Source organism: Patagioenas fasciata, chromosome 6, assembly GCF_037038585.1.
Source record: "Patagioenas fasciata isolate bPatFas1 chromosome 6, bPatFas1.hap1, whole genome shotgun sequence".
In the NCBI taxonomy this organism is placed as follows: domain Eukaryota; kingdom Metazoa; phylum Chordata; class Aves; order Columbiformes; family Columbidae; genus Patagioenas; species Patagioenas fasciata.
Genome location: NC_092525.1, coordinates 38,849,414 through 38,868,705, shown reverse-complemented (window position 1 = coordinate 38,868,705; position 19,292 = coordinate 38,849,414). Strand labels below are relative to the sequence as shown.

The 19,292-nt window shown below is 43.2% G+C and overlaps 1 protein-coding gene across 1 annotated transcript in view; it reads right to left on the bottom strand.

Moving 5' to 3' along the window:
* HMCN1 (hemicentin 1) overlaps window positions 1-19,075 on the bottom strand; it is a 186,131-nt gene extending 167,056 nt beyond the window's left edge. Inside the window, exon 1 of the mRNA XM_065841673.2 lies at window positions 18,637-19,075. Coding sequence (XP_065697745.2) covers window positions 18,637-18,913 — 277 coding nt within the window. The 5' untranslated portion in view covers window positions 18,914-19,075. The remainder of the gene's footprint in view (window positions 1-18,636) is intronic.
* Between the last annotated feature and the right edge of the window lie 217 nt (window positions 19,076-19,292).

Here is a 19,292-nt window from a genome sequence, read left to right as displayed (position 1 = left end):
TGCGGAGCAAACGGCCGCTAAGGAGCGGAGCCCAGCTCCCTCAGTGCTGAGCTGGCCCGCGCCCTGAGCTCGCTCCAGCAGCTGAAAAGGCCATCAGATGCCTTTCTGCTTTTGTTTATTTCCCCTTGTTAACGACAATCCGAGCTGAGTAAAATCCAGTTCACAACGCTCCTTGAATTCTTTCTCCAGACTGAACTCCAGTTCAGTCCAGGTCTATTTCTGTCTCATCTCTCGGTCTGTGTATTTTGGCAACGCTCCCACCACACTTGTAACGGCGCTGGATACGGAGCTGACACTAAAGAATAGGGCAGGAATCAACATAAGTACAAATTTTACAGCGCTGGTTTGTGATTAATAACCTTAAAGTGCTGCAGTTAAATCAAACCCTATTTAAAGCTCAACTTTTAATTCAAAATTTATACGAGGTACAAAGGGAACTTATTTACTGCAACATCAAGCAAAGATTCACTTTGAGCCGCTGCTGGCCGGGAACAGCCGAGCTCCACCATCGGGAGCCTCTCGGCACTGCAGGTTACCCAAGTTTTCCCCAAAGGCTCCTTCTCTTGTCTCACTGAGCTTTGGTTCCCACCACATACCCAAATGTATCTCACCATAGGAGAGGTCCATAGGATGACTAGCAAAAAAACCCAAAATACGACGACTTTCCAGAATAAGTTATCATATCAATCCTACGCTGTTGTTTCACAGGCTTATGTTCTTGTGACGCCCTCACATTGTAAAAGATATTTATTTAAAAAAAATAATCATAGATGGAATGTTGTATCATATTTCAATGGGTCTGTTGGGGTTTCTTTGACAAGACGGAGTTAAACGACCTGGGACAAAACAGACCAGCACAACTGTTAGATACAAAACTCATACACAGCATGGTAAGTTTTAGGGCTTTTCCTCTGTAGGAGAAGAGAAGCACAAAAAAGACTGACCTAAAATCCCTTCAGATGCCAGACACAATCCTTGAAATCTATGGAAATAAATGGTGCTCTGAAAATGATCAGCAAACCACATAATTAGTCAACCCTAAACAAAGAGAAAAGATAATAATGAGACTTGAACCACAGCCCTATCTACGCTCAGATAACTAAAACACAACTAAATACATTTTCCTCAATTTTCATACTGAGCCACTTGTCTCTCAGAAGAACAAAGGAAAAATGACTATTTCTTTAGGAAATGTCTAGAATACAAATAAGTATCTATGAGATGCCATCTTGTGTGTGCACGTGTATACACACATCACCATGTCTATAGTATAAAATGCTTTATGGCGTATCCAGTGGCCATCCTTTGAGAATGGAGATTTCCAAGCATAAGAAAACCAAGGTAACCTGGGACCAGCTGCGAGGAAAGAAGTTGTGTCACATTCAGTACAAAACTCTTAGAATCTTGCATTATGAACTTACTCTGCACCAAAAATTCTTGTTTTCTTTTTATTAACAGTGCATCTGCTTTCTTTTTAAGCCCGTGACAGAGTTTTTATTGATTTCAACTCCAACAGGCCCCAGCCCCCCTCCAAGTGTTCCTGTATAAAGTGAACTGCTGAAGGATTACTACTATAAAACCATTAGAAAGCCACACGGTTTCCTTTTAGCCATTAGAATTGCAAATACAAATCCCCGTGCATCATTCTAAATAAATGTCCACTTCACAAAAGTAATCCCTGTGCCGCTGACAGAACGTGCAGCTTTACACTGTCTGTATACACCGATTATTCACGTGACAATATCCAGTTGTCAGTGTTATCCCCAGGGCTCTAACAACGGTGCCTCATATACCGCTGAGGCATCAATTTGTTTGTTAAGTTAAAGCATCTACTTGAAGACGTTGGAAGAAAGTCCAGGGGTACCAAGCTAAAGTGAACTTTTCGGTCCTTTAAAAAAGAAAAATCCATTATTAATTTTAACAGTGAAGACTTTTCAAATAGTTCACTTTATTTCTCTCAACACCTTCCTCAGAGCACTGTTTATTTTGGTAACCGGCGAGTCAGTTGGAAGCAGCTCTGTCCCATCCCTTCACTTTTGCCTGGATCATTTGTCATGGTTTCTAAAAGGCACCAACAAAAACATTGTTAAGCAGCAGAAATCATTCAGAAAGGGACAAAGTTATTGTAGAATTACAGGGAACCAAACGTGAGAAACTGGAATGGCCAACAGGAGCCCAGAGGAGAGGAGAACAGCATCACACAGGGACAAAATGTTCCATCTTCCTGCTCTGCAGCATTGCACCTACTTCGTCCTTTGAATCTGGAGGAAGAATCAACACCCAGAACTTGCTCCCCCCGGTAGCCATGCAATTAATCTGAGAATATTTGTTAAATAAATCCTGTCGCACGCAAGTCTTCGATTCTCGCTGTGCTGCCAAGGATTTGGCTGCAAACCAGACATGTTTACTCATCACTTAGGAAAGAGAATCTGCAAATTCACCGACCCTATGTAAGGTCCATGGCATGTAAAAAATCCCCCAATTCATGTCTCAGCATCATTTCTGCTGACAGACGTTTGGCGTATGAAATCGAGATCGCAGACAGCAAAACACCTTACAACATAACAAAGTCATTTTAAAAATCAATGGAGGGAAGACTAGAAGAGAAGAAAAGCTGGAAGAGAATTGTGCCCTCGTTCAGAAAGCACCGAGTTCAGCTTGTTTGTCCAGCTGTGAAACAGGGACTCTGGGGTGCCACCACCAACAGCTCGGCCACACGGGCAGAGCACTGTCACCATATCGGTGTCGGAGTCTTAAAACCTCATCACTCGCCTTCTTCATCATCCTGCAGACTCTACCTAAAATCTCTTGCGTATGAGAAGTTTTTGAAGTAGACCATGCCGCCCTATTAGGCTGAGGGATATTGCTGGTGACTCCATGGAAAAGATAAAAAACACAAGGATTTAATAAATTGTAGGGATTAAAGCCGATGTTCTGGACTCCACAGCTTTGCCTGTCACCCCTGGCCACCCTCTGAGAAAGCAAAGCAAGAGCCTTTGCTCACCACTGGCTCTATAACGGTGCAATGTCTTCCCTCTGGATAAACTCAGGATTAAGCCACCAGAAGCCATTTCATGGCTTTGGAAGAAGAAAAGGGGGAAACTGTGAGAATATTTCTGCTCTTGACGCAGGTCTGAGGCTTCAGTAGTTTTTAGGAAGCTTGTAGAAGAGAGGCAAACATTAAAAATCATCTGTGGATTATAAAACTCCACTGAGTTCTACTAGTGTAAAATGCAAGCACGCTCCTGACTAATTCCAAAAGCAGATGTGAGGAGGGGAAAAAAAGAGAAAGATGAGAACATTAACTTTTTTACCCTAAACAAAATATACCTTTTCATTTCACATGAGGATAACTTGAATAGGTTAAACAGGGCTGCATCATGCAGAACCCTTGTTTTCTGTTCTCTCATCTCTTTAAATTAGTTTGAAACGATGCCACTACTTATGTTTAGGTAGAAATTAGCTTTGACTAACTCATTGGCCTTGATAACTCACTTGCCTTGATCTCTGTATTTCCCAGTTTCACCTTCTGCCTGGCCTAGTCAAACAAAACTCAGATTTACCCAGCTGACTCTTGAAAAAAACAAAGCACTCACCCATCGAAATAAAATAATCACTAAATAATTACCAAAGTTACTCTTCAGGAATTATTACATTTTAAAAATCCATCCAGAAACGTGGACAGGTTGGAGAGTTGGGTGGGGAAAAAATTAATGAAATATAACAAGAGCAAGTGTAGAGTCTTGAATCTGGACAGGAGCAACCCCAGGTTCCAGTTCGGTTGGGGAATGAGCTGTTGGAGAGCAGTGTAGGGGAAAGGGAGCTGGGGGTCCTGGGGACAGCAGGGTGACCATGAGCCAGCACTGGGCCCTTGTGGCCAGGAAGGCCAATGGTACCTGGGGTGGGTTAGAAGGGGGTGGTCAGTAGGTCAGAGAGGTTCTCCTGCCCCTCTGCTCTGCCCTGGGGAGACCACACCTGGAATATTGTGTCCAGTTGTGGCCCCTCAGTTCCAGAAGGACAGGGAACTGCTGGAGAGAGTCCAGCGCAGCCACCAAGATGCTGAAGGGAGTGGAGCATCTCCCGTGTGAGGAAAGGCTGAGGGAGCTGGGGCTCTGGAGCTGGAGAAGAGGAGACTGAGGGGGGACTCATTCATGGGGATCAATATGGAAAGGGGGAGTGTCAGGAGGATGGAGCCAGGCTCTTCTCGGTGACAACCAACGGTAGGACAAGGGGTAATGTGTACAAACTGGAACACAAAAGGTTCCACGTATATATGAGAAGAAACTTCTTCCTGGTGAGGGTGGCAGAGCCTGGCCCAGGCTGCCCAGGGAGGTTGTGGAGTCTCCTTCTCTGCAGACATTCAAACCCGCCTGGACACCTTCCTGTGGAACCTCAGCTGGGTGTTCCTGCTCCATGGGGGGATTGCACTGCATGAGCTTTCCAGGTCCCTTCCAACCCCTGACATTCTGGGATTCTGTGAAAATTACAGCATTTACCGTGATTACTGTTTTCAATAAATTGCTCAGCCTGTTTATACAACACAGAGCACAAAGCTTTCTTCTTTGGGGAATTTGGATCTGCAGCCTTGAAGCCGTCAAGCTCAAAAACACAAACTCACTGAACACGAAGGTGCTTTGAAACACACTCTGACAATTAAGGGCTAACCACTGAGATTTTTGCCATTCACCATCGCTGGCGAGTACAAATAAGGGGTGATCTACAGCAGCTGAAGTTTGCTTTCAATTTACAGCATTTTCAGCTGCCCTGTTATCAAGTGGCTTAGCACAGAATATAGAACAATTTATTTTAATTATGAGAGCTTTGTAAGATTCCAGTAGTGCTAGGAAATAAAACTAATCCAAAAACTCTACATCGTCAAAAAGAGAAAGGAAAAAAATAATTTCCAATAGACTGTATGAATAAATAACTTGAATGCCCCAAATTGCCACACATCTGTGTCCAGCTCATAGTCATCTTTTCTTAGAAGAAAGCACAAGGATACGAGCTGGTGTTTGTGCTACAGCTGCTCACGGCTTCTCATGTGCGCCTTAGTTCCTGCATCCAAAAGAAGGCTCAAAACCACAACACGAATATGTCGTTTTAATGGCATTCACAAAGCAGCATGAAGTTCCTACACACATTAATAGTCGGGCGAACTTTCTGGAACACTAATGCCAAGGAAGCACATGACTAACTCTCTCTAAATAACAGTTTATTGTGCAGGATCGAGGAACCATCTGGTTTTACAAATGGCTGAAGACTGTCACTACGTGGAACTTAGGAGAGATTCAGGTACAGACACGACTAGTGATTCAGTCTTTCTGCAAAGCTCTTGGGTGTCTGCAGGACAAAACGGCATCTGAATGATTACGACTATCACTCAGGTTTAAATCACTAGTTCTGCCAAAGATTCTCTTTGTTATCTGAGGCAAATCTCTAGGGCCTCGCTCAGAAAAACACTTGGGCATAGGTGAAAATCATGCCAAAAATCGATAGAATATATACAAAAACATTCTTAATAGTTTTGCTTAACCACAGATGGAGCTTGTTTGTGCCCAAGGTCTCCAAACTATGAAGGAGCTGGTGTTTCCAGCCTCCCACTTTTTCTTTATCCCTGGAGTAAGAGCTGGATATTCTGGGCAGGATTATTTACCCTCATATGAAGGTAGAGACTCTGTAACTGTAGAAGTCCAACTGTACATTCAGACAAGTGTCAGGGATTCATTTCTGGTACGATTCTATGGACAAAGACCCCAATGTACCAGTTAAACACATAAACACAGATAAAACTGTCCAAACGTCTTACCTTAATAATAAATCCAATTTATCTAACAGAATAACTAACTTAGGTGAAATTCCAGATATCTCTCAAACATGGTAAATCAAAATACTCTATAGTAAAGTTGTACAAAGCTAGTAATGTCAGGAAATACAAACAAACGCAGGAAAAATTTAATTCTCATTCTCTGAAGTCGCATCTTACATTTACCAAGCTCTTTCAAACATGTTATGTTGCTGATTAACAGCAATGCCTCAAGGCATAACCTCTTTCCTTTTTCTGATCTTTGGAGATAAAAACTGCTTTGAAATGTCACCAAGGCACACAACTGTAACTCAATAATAACACTGGAGAGCACCCTATAATTTAAAACACCGCACTTCTAATAGACAAAATTGAATCAATAAGAGAAGCGTGATGAATGCAGATCCTATCCTGAGTACAATGAAACTTCAAACTGCGCTGAGAGAATGAAAACTAGCTGATCTAACAAAAACCAGACCCTGCTTAACTAAGCTTTCAACAAGGAACTTTCAAATTTCACCTACGTTGTTACTCTTGGAATTTGGGAAAGTAGGAGGAGCCAGCAAGGTCTGAAGAGGAGATGTGAAAGGAAATTTGGGAAATGTGTAATATTTAGCAAATTAAGAAAGCAGGTAACCAAAGCCAGACTCTGATCTCACTTCTACTGGTGTAAATCCAAACCAACATCGCTGACTGTAATGGAATGGCTCTGGATTTACTCCACGATAACTGAGAACAAAACCTGTTCAATGAGACAGAATATCGAAGTGGAAAAAAATGGCTTTTATATCTACACAATGGGACATTTCATTGCAAGTAACTAAGAAACTGTTTAATGCTATGTAGCTACAACACAAAAGGTGAAATGGGCTTGAGCCATCACAGAAGTATCCACAGCCAAAGTTTGAAAGGTTTTACACACTCTAAATCTGCCTCTAAAAAAGCTTTATGAAAATTAAAGAGTTAATTCAAGACAAGCTTCACTTATTTAGGGCTTTTTTTGTTTGCTGGTTTCATCTCAAGCCATATTCTTCACAGAACAAGACTCATCCTTGGGAAGCAGGAATGTGACAGCATCTCCGAAGTTGCTCCCCTGGTGCCCTCTACAGAGATAAATTCATCCTTTCCTACCACTTGCTAAACCCAAGCTCAGCTCCACACGCTACTCAGGAGTATTTCTGCACCTTCCCTTTAAAAGAAAAACCATGGGTTTGTATCAGTATAAGCGACTGTGCCCAACCACCAAGAGCTTAAAAGATTTGCCCGAAGTGATAAAATTACCAAATTCTTTAGAACAGAATTCAGCCAACACGCATTATTTTTATCTTCGTTTACCACGGTTCACTTCAGGTAACAGAATGATATTTAATTGCACTTTCAAGGGTGGGGAAAGGGCTGAATTTTTACAGTAATGCCACGATCATCACTTTTCGCACCCTAAGCACGAGTAACAACAGCAACATGTAGAACAAAGCTCCACACACAAAGCAGCCACATTTTTTCCCCCATTGTCAGCATTCACAGAAACTGTCCAGATTTGCACACACGCACAGATCCTGCATAATTCAACCTTTACAGTTCAATTAAGCTCATTAGCACGGGGGACGCTCGTTCCATCCCCCCGCAGTCGAACAAACCTACTTGTGGCTAACGCAGCAAGAGTATTTTGCCTTTAGTAGCACCACATTTCATCACCAGGAACCCGCCTGTGTATGCGAAAGACAGACCAGACTGCCAAAAAACGTGGAGATAAAGAAGGGGAGCGCTGAGAAGGGGCACTGAACCTCGGAGGGAAAAGGGTCAGTGGAAATTTTAAGGAAGGGATGGGTTGAAGGCAGAGACAACGGAGATAAAAAGATGTGGGAGTCTGACAGATGAGGAAAGAAAGGAAAAGGAGGAGTAAACATTTCAGGGACAAATAAGCGATTTGCGGGTTTGTGGTTAACACTGACTCCCAAGTCACAGTCCTCTGTCACATGAATTCCCTCTGCTTTGCTTTCAGCTTATGTAAAATTCAGAATGGGAAGGCATCACCAAAACAACACCGAAAAAAAGCTGTAGGAAAGCAGTGGAGACGTTACCCCCAGCAGTGCACACCACCTCCTCCTTCAGCAGTCTGTGCTGGGCTTCTGGTACCCTAACTCTGGTAAAAAACAGCAATTAGTGCATGCACAGCGATGCGAGAGATCTCTAATTAAAACCACACTGTCACTGTGTTGGTGCTGTACAAGCTAAGTAGCATAAAATGGAAAAGAAGTGCCACAACGCAAAGTGATTTGCCCATAGACTGGTAGCGATTGTAGTCTCTCTACCTGGGTGCTCCAGCTCTTTTACCTAAAACCACATGCTTGCCTAACTACTGACCTGGATACAGCCCACAAAACTCGCTCTGATACAGTAGTTGTGAAGTCACAATCTCTTGAGGATCTTAGTAATCAGAAATATGAATTAATATGGGGCATAATTACAGCATTCCCAGCTGTTCTAGGGGGGAGACTTCATTTTTACTCCCCCGCTTCTTCTGTTCCTCAATAAATTATTAGTGCAAAAGCATCCTAGTTCAGTGAACTAACCAAGACCTCGCTAACTAAACAAAAAGGCCAGTCCTTTGGAAAACAGACTCGGACATACCATTGTACAGCTTAAGAGAACTCAGGAAATGTTTCAGTGATATTCAGCATCCCCAGAGACACTTAACTTCAGCTCATGAAAATACACTGATGTCCAAAGCATGAAAATTGCCATGGCTTCCTGCTCACACCCGCAGGCTACGAATCCAATTTAAAGGGGATGGCAGGAATCCAGCAGTAACCTATAGTCACAGATTGGAGCTGCTATCCTGAGCAAACAGAGCAGCCGTTTAGCTGGGACTACAGCAACACGAGACATTCCTTCGTTTCCAATTAATTATACAAACCCACCCCCACTCACTCCACTCCAGCAGGGTTTTTCCAGCCTGAAAACCTGGGATCCCTTCCACTTTTGGTTACGTCTCATTGCGAATACGGTCTACTGCTAAGAGCTGTAATTTATCCTATAAAGTTGATATGTGTCTTCATATTTTGTCATCCTACGGCTGGGAAAAACCAGCAGAGGAAGGAAGCGCCACAACTCCCGTGAAAACACTGAAATTGAGAGATAAAGCTCATTCCCTCGCAATTGCAATTCTGCGACAGGCTCCGCACCACAAGGCCCTTTCACAAGAGGACACCTTGAAAGAATCGCTTAAAATACTCTCTGCACAAAGCTCACACATCCAGGCTCATTCTGGCAGTCCCGCTATGCTACACCCAGGCTCTGACCCTGAATTCACACACTAACTGTTGTGTTACCATATGGGAAGGAAGCTGCTACTCCAGAGCAAACAGATGAGACTAATAGGGAGACATCACCCAACATAAATTCAACACTTTCAATTATCTTTCATTGCATGTGATGTATGCGGCTTCTTGGCTTGGTGTTTGGGAACATGTCATTTTCAAATATGCATATATTTTACCAGCAGCGTCTTGCAGACTGAAATCCGCAGCTAAGTATATTGTAGGAAAAGGGGTACAAGTCGAGCAGAGCTGGAAGAGGGCACACAGTGTCTCTGTGAGGAGGAGAACCAGGGATGCCAAAGAAAATTAACATGGAGAAGTCCATGGGATACAGCACAATAAGTTAACTTCAAAAATACGCCCAGCCCGTTGACATTTTCAATACACACCAACAATGTGCATACCAGCCCACGTGTGGCTTATCCCCACAGAGACCAGCAGTCTCGTAGCTGCCGGTGTTACCCCTTGCACTCACACAGAGAGGGTTTCTGCTGAACAGCCGAGGTTCCGACCCTGCCAACAACCTTTGGTAAGGTGTTCTCATTAACCGCATCGTTAGGCACCCACCAACGCCCTCTACAAAGCGGAACCGCAGAGGCCCCTCAGGTTATTGCTGGAGCTGCCTCTGAGCATGGCTCAGTTTTAGCCCAAAATGCTCAACCAGGGGAGGTTCTCCAGCAGGGCTGAGGTCTGGGGTCAGATCAGAACCAGGTAGGACATCATCACCTATTCCCCCACGCGAACAAGGCTCATCGAAGCACTCGGTATCCATATGGTAGGATGACAAACAGTATAAAAATGAATCTCAGTGAATATTATTTGGACACTCAGCCCCAGAGCAGGAAAAAGTCAGAAAGCAGAGAGCCTCTCGCTTGTTTTCATGCCTCTTAAATTTGAGTTTTCAGCTGAACTAACCTTTGCTCCCTCTGCAGCCAGTGAAAGGAAATGACACCTCCAAAGAATATTTAAAAACTCACAGGTAGTGAATTGCTCCATAAAGGTGCCAAATTCTTTTTGCGAATTAAAGCAAGAGCCTTTGGGTAATGAGTCTCCCAGCTGAGGTTCTTCAGTGAAGTGCCTGAAGCGGAATGGGGTGAATCCTGTCCTCAGCGTCATGGCTTTGTGTATCTTAATATACTATAACATGATCCCATTCAAGTGGTTCAGGAACATGAAGTCGTGCTTCTCTTCTGGCAAAACCAAGGAAAAAGCTCAGATCACATCTATGGTTACCAACATGTTCTTCAAAAGGCAACAAGAGAGGTTTAACCATGGAGCACAAGGGATGGGTGTGACCTAAACCACCCTAATCCCACTTCAAAATGTAACATTGCAAATCACCCCTATGCAAAACACAAATTTTGGATGCAGAGTTCACCCAACAACGACTGCATTGCGTGAATTCACAACTGGCATAACTGGAAGATCTCGTAGATCAGATCTGAGAGCGATGCACCTAGAACAGGAAATCCTAAACACTGGCAATTGTTATAAAAAATGAATTATATTCAACAAGGCAATTGAGGGGTAAAACACGTTCTCTCAGCAGTAGTAAAGAAAGCATTTAAGCAGCCAGCCCAGAGCACATTTTATTAAATCCATCCTATTTCTTCTAACAGAACTGTTGATTACCAAGGCACGGCGAGCTGATCAAGTAACACCATCTCTTTTAACGGAGAAATTGTTTTGCCATTTGCAAACTGAAAATCATATGTTCCCAATATTTTCTCTGATGTATGCGTCTCCGTCAAAACCAAAGGCCACGGCACATGCCAAAAATCAAATAACCGACTGGAAAATATATACTGACTGGCATCGGAGGGCTTTCTCCTTTTCCGTACTCCTTAATCCAGAGCAATGCAGCGCAGCACATACAGCGAGGATGGAGGATCTCAGAGGCTTGGTTTCAACAGCCTCCAGGTCTTGGGTCTTTTTCCTTCTCTCTCCTCTGAGAACTCAAGCTCCTCCCTTCAGTGAAGGCATTTGCTATTAAATTCACACCGCAGGTGTTGGTTTTTTACAGTATCTTCTAGCATCACTGCTTTAAAAGAGCAAGGTTGGCATTTCAAGAGGCAAATATTCTCTGGGCAGACTCCTTGCCAGCTTCTAGAAGACTAGTGCCTCAGTTAGAGTGAGATACATACGTATATAATATTCATGCCTCCTTATTTGTTTCATTACTGTGAATTCTCGGAAAATAACTGTTTTCTCCAGGTGAGAGAAAGGCAGAATATATCGATCTCAGGGAAGCGCAGCTTAGTCGTAGCTTTAAAAACACTTGAGGATCTGCTTTTTATAAGTCATTACAAAGTTCAATTGTAGGCATTCAAACCAATTCAATAGATGCACACATCAAAAACTTCTCTTTTCTTTCCATACCATAGAGCTCCCATCAAGACTCGTAGCCAATGTGGCCTATTGTTAAACAATTATTGTCCTGAATAGGATTAACTTGGCTTCTATACATGACTTTGTGTGGAAAAACAAGCTACTGCAACTTCTGAGAAATAAACTGAAAGTGGGAGGAGGAAGAAGGGAAGAGATTAAACCATATTCACAGGACTGCGCAGCCACTTTTATCTGGGGTGAGGGTTCACTGGTTCTTCAGTTTCACTGGCACCAGCTTCATCACCTTCTAATCTGGTTCAGTGCTGTGTCGTGTTTACTTTGAGATCAATCAGCAAATAGTTAAAGTAACACAAATAATGAGGCAGCAACCTCTAATGAGAAGGTGGGGACACATTTTTTGTGCAGAATGGCAGCAGCTGAAATTCCCACTGAATTTGGGAGTGAACTTAAAACTCTGTGCAAGTATTTGCTATATTGTTACATTGAGTTTGCAATGCCACTGAATAGCGACTGCTGTTTGGGATGCACCATGTGAAGGACCCTCCATGTAAACTCCAGGAGCTCCAAAGAACAGGCGCACGCTAAACAGCAAGGCTCATTTGCTAAACGACATCAGTAATAATTATTAGGACAGAAAAACACTGGGATGCGTTACTGATGAGCCACAGAGCTTTTCACGTAATCGTCACCACTTGGAGCCGGGGAGAGCAAAGCAAAATAGAACAAGTAGCTTCTGTGAGAGTTCAGCAGACAAAAATATCAAATGTTACATGAAAAATAATTCATAATGCAACGTAGAGGAGAATGAAATCTTTCAGGATTATCACTTTTTTTCCCTCAGCAGAAGACGATCTCCATTGTATCTTCCAGCCAAAGAAAGGATAAAATCCTTTCCCTTGCAAAAAAGGCTTCGGAATCAGTAGGAAAATTTACCGCTGTGTGTATCTTCAGTGCTTGACAGGCAGAGTTAAGACAATAGAAAAATAAGGTGTAAGTGATTTTCTAATAGGCTTTTGGATGATGTTACATTTCTGCCCTGTCTCAAAGACTTTAGAGCTTCTGGCACTGGCAATACCACCCCCTGTAATCCATATGAACAGCCACTTTTTGAAGGACCCCAGAGAAATCCTTCCAGAGGATGAAGGAAATAGACACGTAACCCCACAGAATTGATTTTACAGATACCACAATGTCTCTGTTAAGGAAAACAACAAGGTTTCAAAACACTCACCACACATACGGTCAGTACAGTCATCATCGAAGTCTCAATAGAGATGGAAAACATCTGTAGGTGCTTTAGACTTCTAGTACTTTTAGTACTATACAATAGTCACTATACAATAGTGACTATTGTATAGTATTGGTGATTGTCAATCAACCAATGACAGTAACAATAAAACTTAGCAGCAGTAACAATAATAAAGAGGCAGTATATGAGCCCTAAGGACGCAGTATTTCCTGCTGAAATTGTCAACGGCGAAATAATAAGCAATAGTAACACTTCAACAGTTGGAGCACTAAAGGGCAGATTTAACGGTTATTATGCCCAGTTCTGGTTATTATTTGTTTTCAGACATACCAAGACAGCACCCAACAGTTGTAAATTTACATTGAGTCTCCTAAAAGTGAAAGAAAAGCTCAAAACTTGGACGTGTACTCATTACTGCTGTCACTATGTATCTAAAGAAGGCCAAAATCAACTGACCCCAAAAAAAACACCTTACACAACCTTCAGTTTTCCAGATAGGATTTCCAGAAACGTCTGGGGCCACCAAAGAACACTACGAGTATTTGAATCAAGTGGGGAGAATAAATTTATTTGCCTATGAGCCTACTCTTAGCAGAGTTGGGGCAACGATTCGCCTTCTTTCCTATGAAAATGTGATTTTTGCCAAGTACCAGTGTTTGCAAAACGTGCCCACTGGAACTTCATTGGCAAGCAGTTTATTCCTCCTTGCCAACCTAAGAATTAGTGTAGTTCAACTATTAGACAGCTCTCAAACAGTTTTACCTACTGAGAAAGGTATATAACAGCCAAGTGCTATCACTTACCCACAAAAGCAATGACACCAGAACAGAACCGCAAGGGGACAGCACAGCAAGAGCCCCCAGCCCTTGGATTAATACAATCGTCACTTCTGTGGTGCTGGAAAACTCGGATACTGATACAAAAGATCTCCCTGCTTTGGAAACCACAGCCGCACAGCTTCTCCACAGCTATTTTCCTGTTCTTTAGTAAAATTAATCCCAAGTCTTGAAGCATTTCTTCCCCCATCCAAAGGAACAAGAAGCCAACGATCATCATCTTCAGGTGACACCAGAAGCACCTTTTGATTCCCTCTGAATGGGAAAAGGTTTCAGACACCTGGTTTATATCTAATATCTCCAGCCTTCGCCCGAAAATTTTCATAGATACCATGAACCTGAGAGTCAAAGACCTCAAGTGACAGAAGAAAACAGTGTAAGTTGAGCAGGGGTGGAGGTTTTATCGCTATACTCGAAGGATAAACTATTTTTCATTGCTCACAAGTGTCTTTTTCAACACAGAAGTTAACATGCAAAGGAAAGCTTGTACTTCTGTTCCTGCACACAGCTTTCCATCTCCTTTTACTATCCATTTGTACAACAAATATCTGAAAGTATGAAAAATCTTAATTCCGTTAATAGCCTAATCATAATTTCTTATGTTCCTCCTCTGGAAAAACCATTATTTCTTCTTCATTAGAACTATAAAAAATTAAAACCACCCAAAACACAACTATCAAACCTGCAAACCCCAAAGTTCTCAGACCTTTCATATGACCTTCTGAAGTTGTTCCAAGCTCATACGTGGCTCAGCAGCCTGAGCGTTGTTATGGATATAGCACTGCAGCTCTGTACAATGAAGGAGACTCCAGGTTATAAAGTTCAACATCACTATTTGCCTTTACTCCATGATATAATCAGAGCTTTACTCTCCAACAAAAGAGAAACGGGATCAAGGAAAAATGGTATTTCTAGCTCTCCTATTTTTTACTACATGACCCTGGGTGGATGACTTCAGTTCAACACTGTGTTCCATCTCAACAAAGCAGTATTAACAGTTTCCCTTGTCTCACACAGATAATATGTTGCCTACCTGATTTATAAGAAAAAGGGTTAAGAGATGCCCACATCAGAGACCTGCAGACTTGCACAGTATTAACAGGAAAATACCATCCTGTGCACTAGGAAGTCCAGAGGTTATATATTCCCTGCATTCTTCTCGTAATTGAAATTAATTACTCGGGTTCCGTCTATAAAATAGTCATTCACACCAAAGGAATGCTTGATTAAATGATGCGGAGACAAAGTTATTGCTGGTATAATTCCATTAGCTTTCCAGAAGAATACTAGGGCTGAATTTGTCCTCTTAGGCTTATTTTCCATTCCAAAATTCCTTAATGGCATAAAGAGAAAATAGAAAAGCTGGCCACAGACGTTAAATAAAAGACATTCTGAGTCCAGTCCCATTTCCACAGGATACAATGGGAGTGAGTTAGTAGGAGATCAGGACCCACAACACGCAACTACAAAAGCATTTGCTGATCTTAACCTTCAGGTCCAACTCAAAATTTTCCTGTGCCAACTCTTCTTAATTTGGGACATGATTTTTTTACTCCTTCAGTTTTTCCATTGAACACAAGAGATTTCTTTGTCAACAGCCCTTTTAGCTATCTACAAAACTTCTCTGCTCGTGTTCAGGCATCGAAAAATCACAACAGAAAACCACAACACACATGGAGCGGGATCCAGAACAAAAGGCTTTTCGAAAGGGAGATCTCAGCACAGATGGTTCAGTGCTATGGCAACGTGAAACCCATCACACGTTTCTTCTCTAGGTCCCAAGTCTGGGCTATGCCCAAAACCTCAGGTTCCAGGCTACAAAATACACTTGTTAATTATTAGTAGTTTACCAAAATACCATAGTCTGAGCAAAATACCGCTACAGTAGCCATAACATTACATTTAAATCCACCATTGAAGACCACAATATGCAGTGTTCATACCCTGTTTCCTCCAAAATAAGACAGGGTCTTATATTAATTTTTGCTCCAAAAGACACATTAGGGCTTATTTCCAGGCGATAACTTATTTTTCCATGAACAACAATCTACATCTATTCTTGAACAAAAAAAAAAATGAACATTTATTCAAAATAGTCATGTCATCACATTCTGTCACATCCATCCTGCTGCATTCTATCGCTAATTAATTTCACTTTTTAACATGTTTAGCTGCCTGGACACTATTTAAATTGACTTTTTAATGAACTGTAACTAGGGCTTGTTTTTGGAGTTGGGCTTATACTTTGAGCATCCTCAAAAAAAATCATGCTAGGGCTTATTTTCAGGGTAGGTCTTATTTCTGGGGAAACAGGGTAGGTAGCACTTCGCTAACAATGTAGTCCACTAGAATACAGGAAGATTTTTAAATAACTCAAATTACTTATAATTCAGATGTACCTTGCATGATGTAAAGGATTCTTGCATAGTTTTGGTGAACACACTCTCCTTACAGTACTTAGAAACCATTTGAGCTGTTTCACTAATTAGTACTAATCAAGCAGCACCACAAAACGAATGACTGCGGCACTGTTCAGAATACACTGTGCAACATAAATTAGGAAAACAATGGAGTTAAAAGCCAAATCCACACCAACTTTAAATTGTAATTACCCACCAATAAACAGTATATCCGGATCAGGACAGCTTCATACAAAGAGAAGCTCCTTGGAGCTGAGGTCCAACCATGTTACACTCCTGGTAGAGTCCCATTGGCCTCATGGAACCTCACAAAAATGGGAAGAAATAATTGTCTGTGGAGCAGCCACATATAAAGGTCTTTTTTTTTAAGAAAAAGTATCAATTGGGCAAATAACCAGACAGCTTAAGAGGGGGAAGAAAAATAATCTCATGCTCATCAATTTAGTTGAGCAGCCTCCAGAAAGAACACCACTAGGTAAACGAACTGGACACTGTGACATACAAGCCAAGCAATATTTTTGTTATTGGGTTACTTCTCTACAGATCCAAGAAAGATGTTGAAGAACTGGTCACAACAGTATTTCTTGCATTTTCTTTTCAAGTCCCAAGGCTTAGTCATCAGATGTAAAATACCAGTTTACCAGCAGCCTCAACTGCTACATCCATAAAATTCAAGACACTGCGATTGTGTTGCGTCCTTCTAAGAAGGACGCAGAGAAATAGTTTTCATAAATTAAGACAAAATTCAGTTTAAAATTGTACATCCTCCACTTTCAAACAGCTTCATGACCTCACAAGTTATCCATCATGCTAAAAGGTATGGCTGCGCAAAGAAGTTGGACTTCCATATAGAGACGTGTAACAGGATCCACCAACGTATGTTTGCCAGCAGTTCTTTGTTGCACAGGTCAGCTCTCCGCAGGTTTAAGTTTCAGCTGCTCTACTGCATGAAATCTAACATTTGCCAAGGAAAGAGATCTCCTGTGGAAAAAGAGGGAATGGAGGAGGAGGCAAGGAAGCAAGAAGTCTGCAAGGGGAAAAATGTGTATTAAGCAGGGGAAGGTGGCAGTGGATTTGCTGCTGGCGAGGTACGTGCAGCTCAAGAAGGTGGTGATAAAAAAGCTGGAACTTGTTTCTCCTGAGGATGCACAAGAACAAGGGACCACCTACACAAACCTGCAAACTAAAAATGCACCATGAAAGATAATCTTATTGTTGGTACAGACACACAAGCCCTCTGAAAAAGAGAACTAGCGATTCTTATAGTGAATCACTTTGGTGAGGGAAGATGTAGAGTGTGTGATTATGGAAAGAAAAATAAAATCAAAACACTCCAAACACATCAAGTTGAGTTTCTGCCCCATCCAAGGGGAAAGAGCTCCTAGGACAGCTTGATTTTCCAAAAGGACATAAGAATTTTACGCTCTACACTTGACCAAAACCTTTTCCTTCTTGCTTTCTTCTGTGGCATGATACTAAGTCCCACATATGTTTGTTCCATAAAACAACAAAAAGATAAAGAGAGGAAATCAACAAGTGACACCAAAGTTGAAAACAGTAAGGTACATAAAAAGCCCCTTTTGCCATAGGACACTCTGACACCACAGTGATGGGCTCTACAAGCTTATAGACAACAAAACCGCAAAATTTGCGAAGACAAGTTATTCTCAAATTTTCCAGGCATTTGGTCTAAGGTATTTATAACAATAGCAAACACGTGACTTGTAGGCAGAAGTATCTGTGACTGGGGGGAAAGAGAAGGGCTGTCTGTTTTCGTTTGGTGACATCCCTGCAAAAACTGAAATCTTCAGAACTGATTTCTGGAATATCATACTCTGAGATGTTCCATGGAAACCAGAACCAGAATTGCTATTTTCAAGAGCCTTTTCTCCCCTCTTTGATTTTTTTTTTCCCCTTACTTTATTTAAAAGAGGGGTTTTTACTGCATGGTACAGCCTGGGGCATTCTATTTCTATTTCCTTTTCCAGTCACCACAAGGTATTTGACAAGGAAAGAGGAAGAAAGCCAGAGGAAAGGGATAGGAAAACAATAGAAAACAGATGCTGAAAGAGAGGAACACACAACGTACAACAGAAAGAAAAGAGGTAGAATGAGGGAAAGAAATATCGACCCAAACTAAAAAACACACCATGTAAAGCTTCTGGATCATTTCAGTGCTAGGTTCTGAATGTAAACACGGGACAGCAGGACTGGAGGAAAAGTGCAACTGTAGTATGTTCGTAACTGTATTCCCATAGAAGGGCACTGAAAAAAACTTGGTAGCTTCATTACCAGGAAATTATGTTCTCTACTAGGAGAGGTCACTGAAGCCACTTCAGCTCATACTAGAATTATTAAAAGAGCTATTTGGTCCCCAAAAGTACTCGGAGCCCTACTCAGAGCTTGTCCCAAAGGCTCTTGGAAGGTCTGCTGGCGTTTGCACCGAGACAAGGAGGGGGATGAGGAAACCTTCCTCGCTCCTGGTGAGTGACCGCAGCAGAGACCCCTGTGGCAGGCAGGGCTGAAAGTGACAGAAATACTTATGCTCCTGTCCCCTGGAAACGCAGGAAGCCAAATTTTTGATAAAAACCAGCCCCGAACAGACCCAGCCCTGCGTCCTGCCCGCGCCCCGGCTCCCCCTCCGCGGAGACCCCCGTACCTGGATCGTGGAAAGGCACCAACGCGAAGTTGTACAGCGGCCTCTTGGGTCTTTTGAGCGACGTTTCCAGGATCTTGGACGCCCCTTCGATAACTTGCACCAGGTCGTCGTACATGGAGCCGGTCACATCAAAGACGAAGGCCAGGGTGGAGGCTCCCTCCGGCACCTCCTGGCCGCGGGGGCACAGGGCGAGGAGCAGCAGCAGGGCGCCCAGCGCCGCTCCCCGCGGCCCGCTGCCCACACCGAGAGCCATGTTCGCCGAGAAAGCCGCTTGCATGGAGCGGAGCAGCCCACCGCCCGCCCGTTCCCCTCAGCGCGGGGGGCAGGAAGCGCCGCCGCTTTTGTGTGCGGCCCCGCTCCGCCTTTCTCACCGGGCAGGGCTGGGGCAGCGCCGCCCCGAGGGAGCAGCCGGAGCCCCGGCCATGCCGCGGGCGCTGCTGCCGGGGCGGTGGGGCCGGGGCTACCGCCTCGGGAGCTCTGGCTGCGGGCTGAGGAGGTTCCCGCCCCGGCCCCGCCTCTCGTGGCCCGCGGCGGCCCCTGCCCTCACCCCGGGCTCGCTCCGCGCACCTGGCCGGGGCGGCCGTGGCGGGAACAGGGGCTGGAGGGGTGAGGTACCAACCGGCCTCCATGGCCGGAGCGGGGTCAAACCACCACTC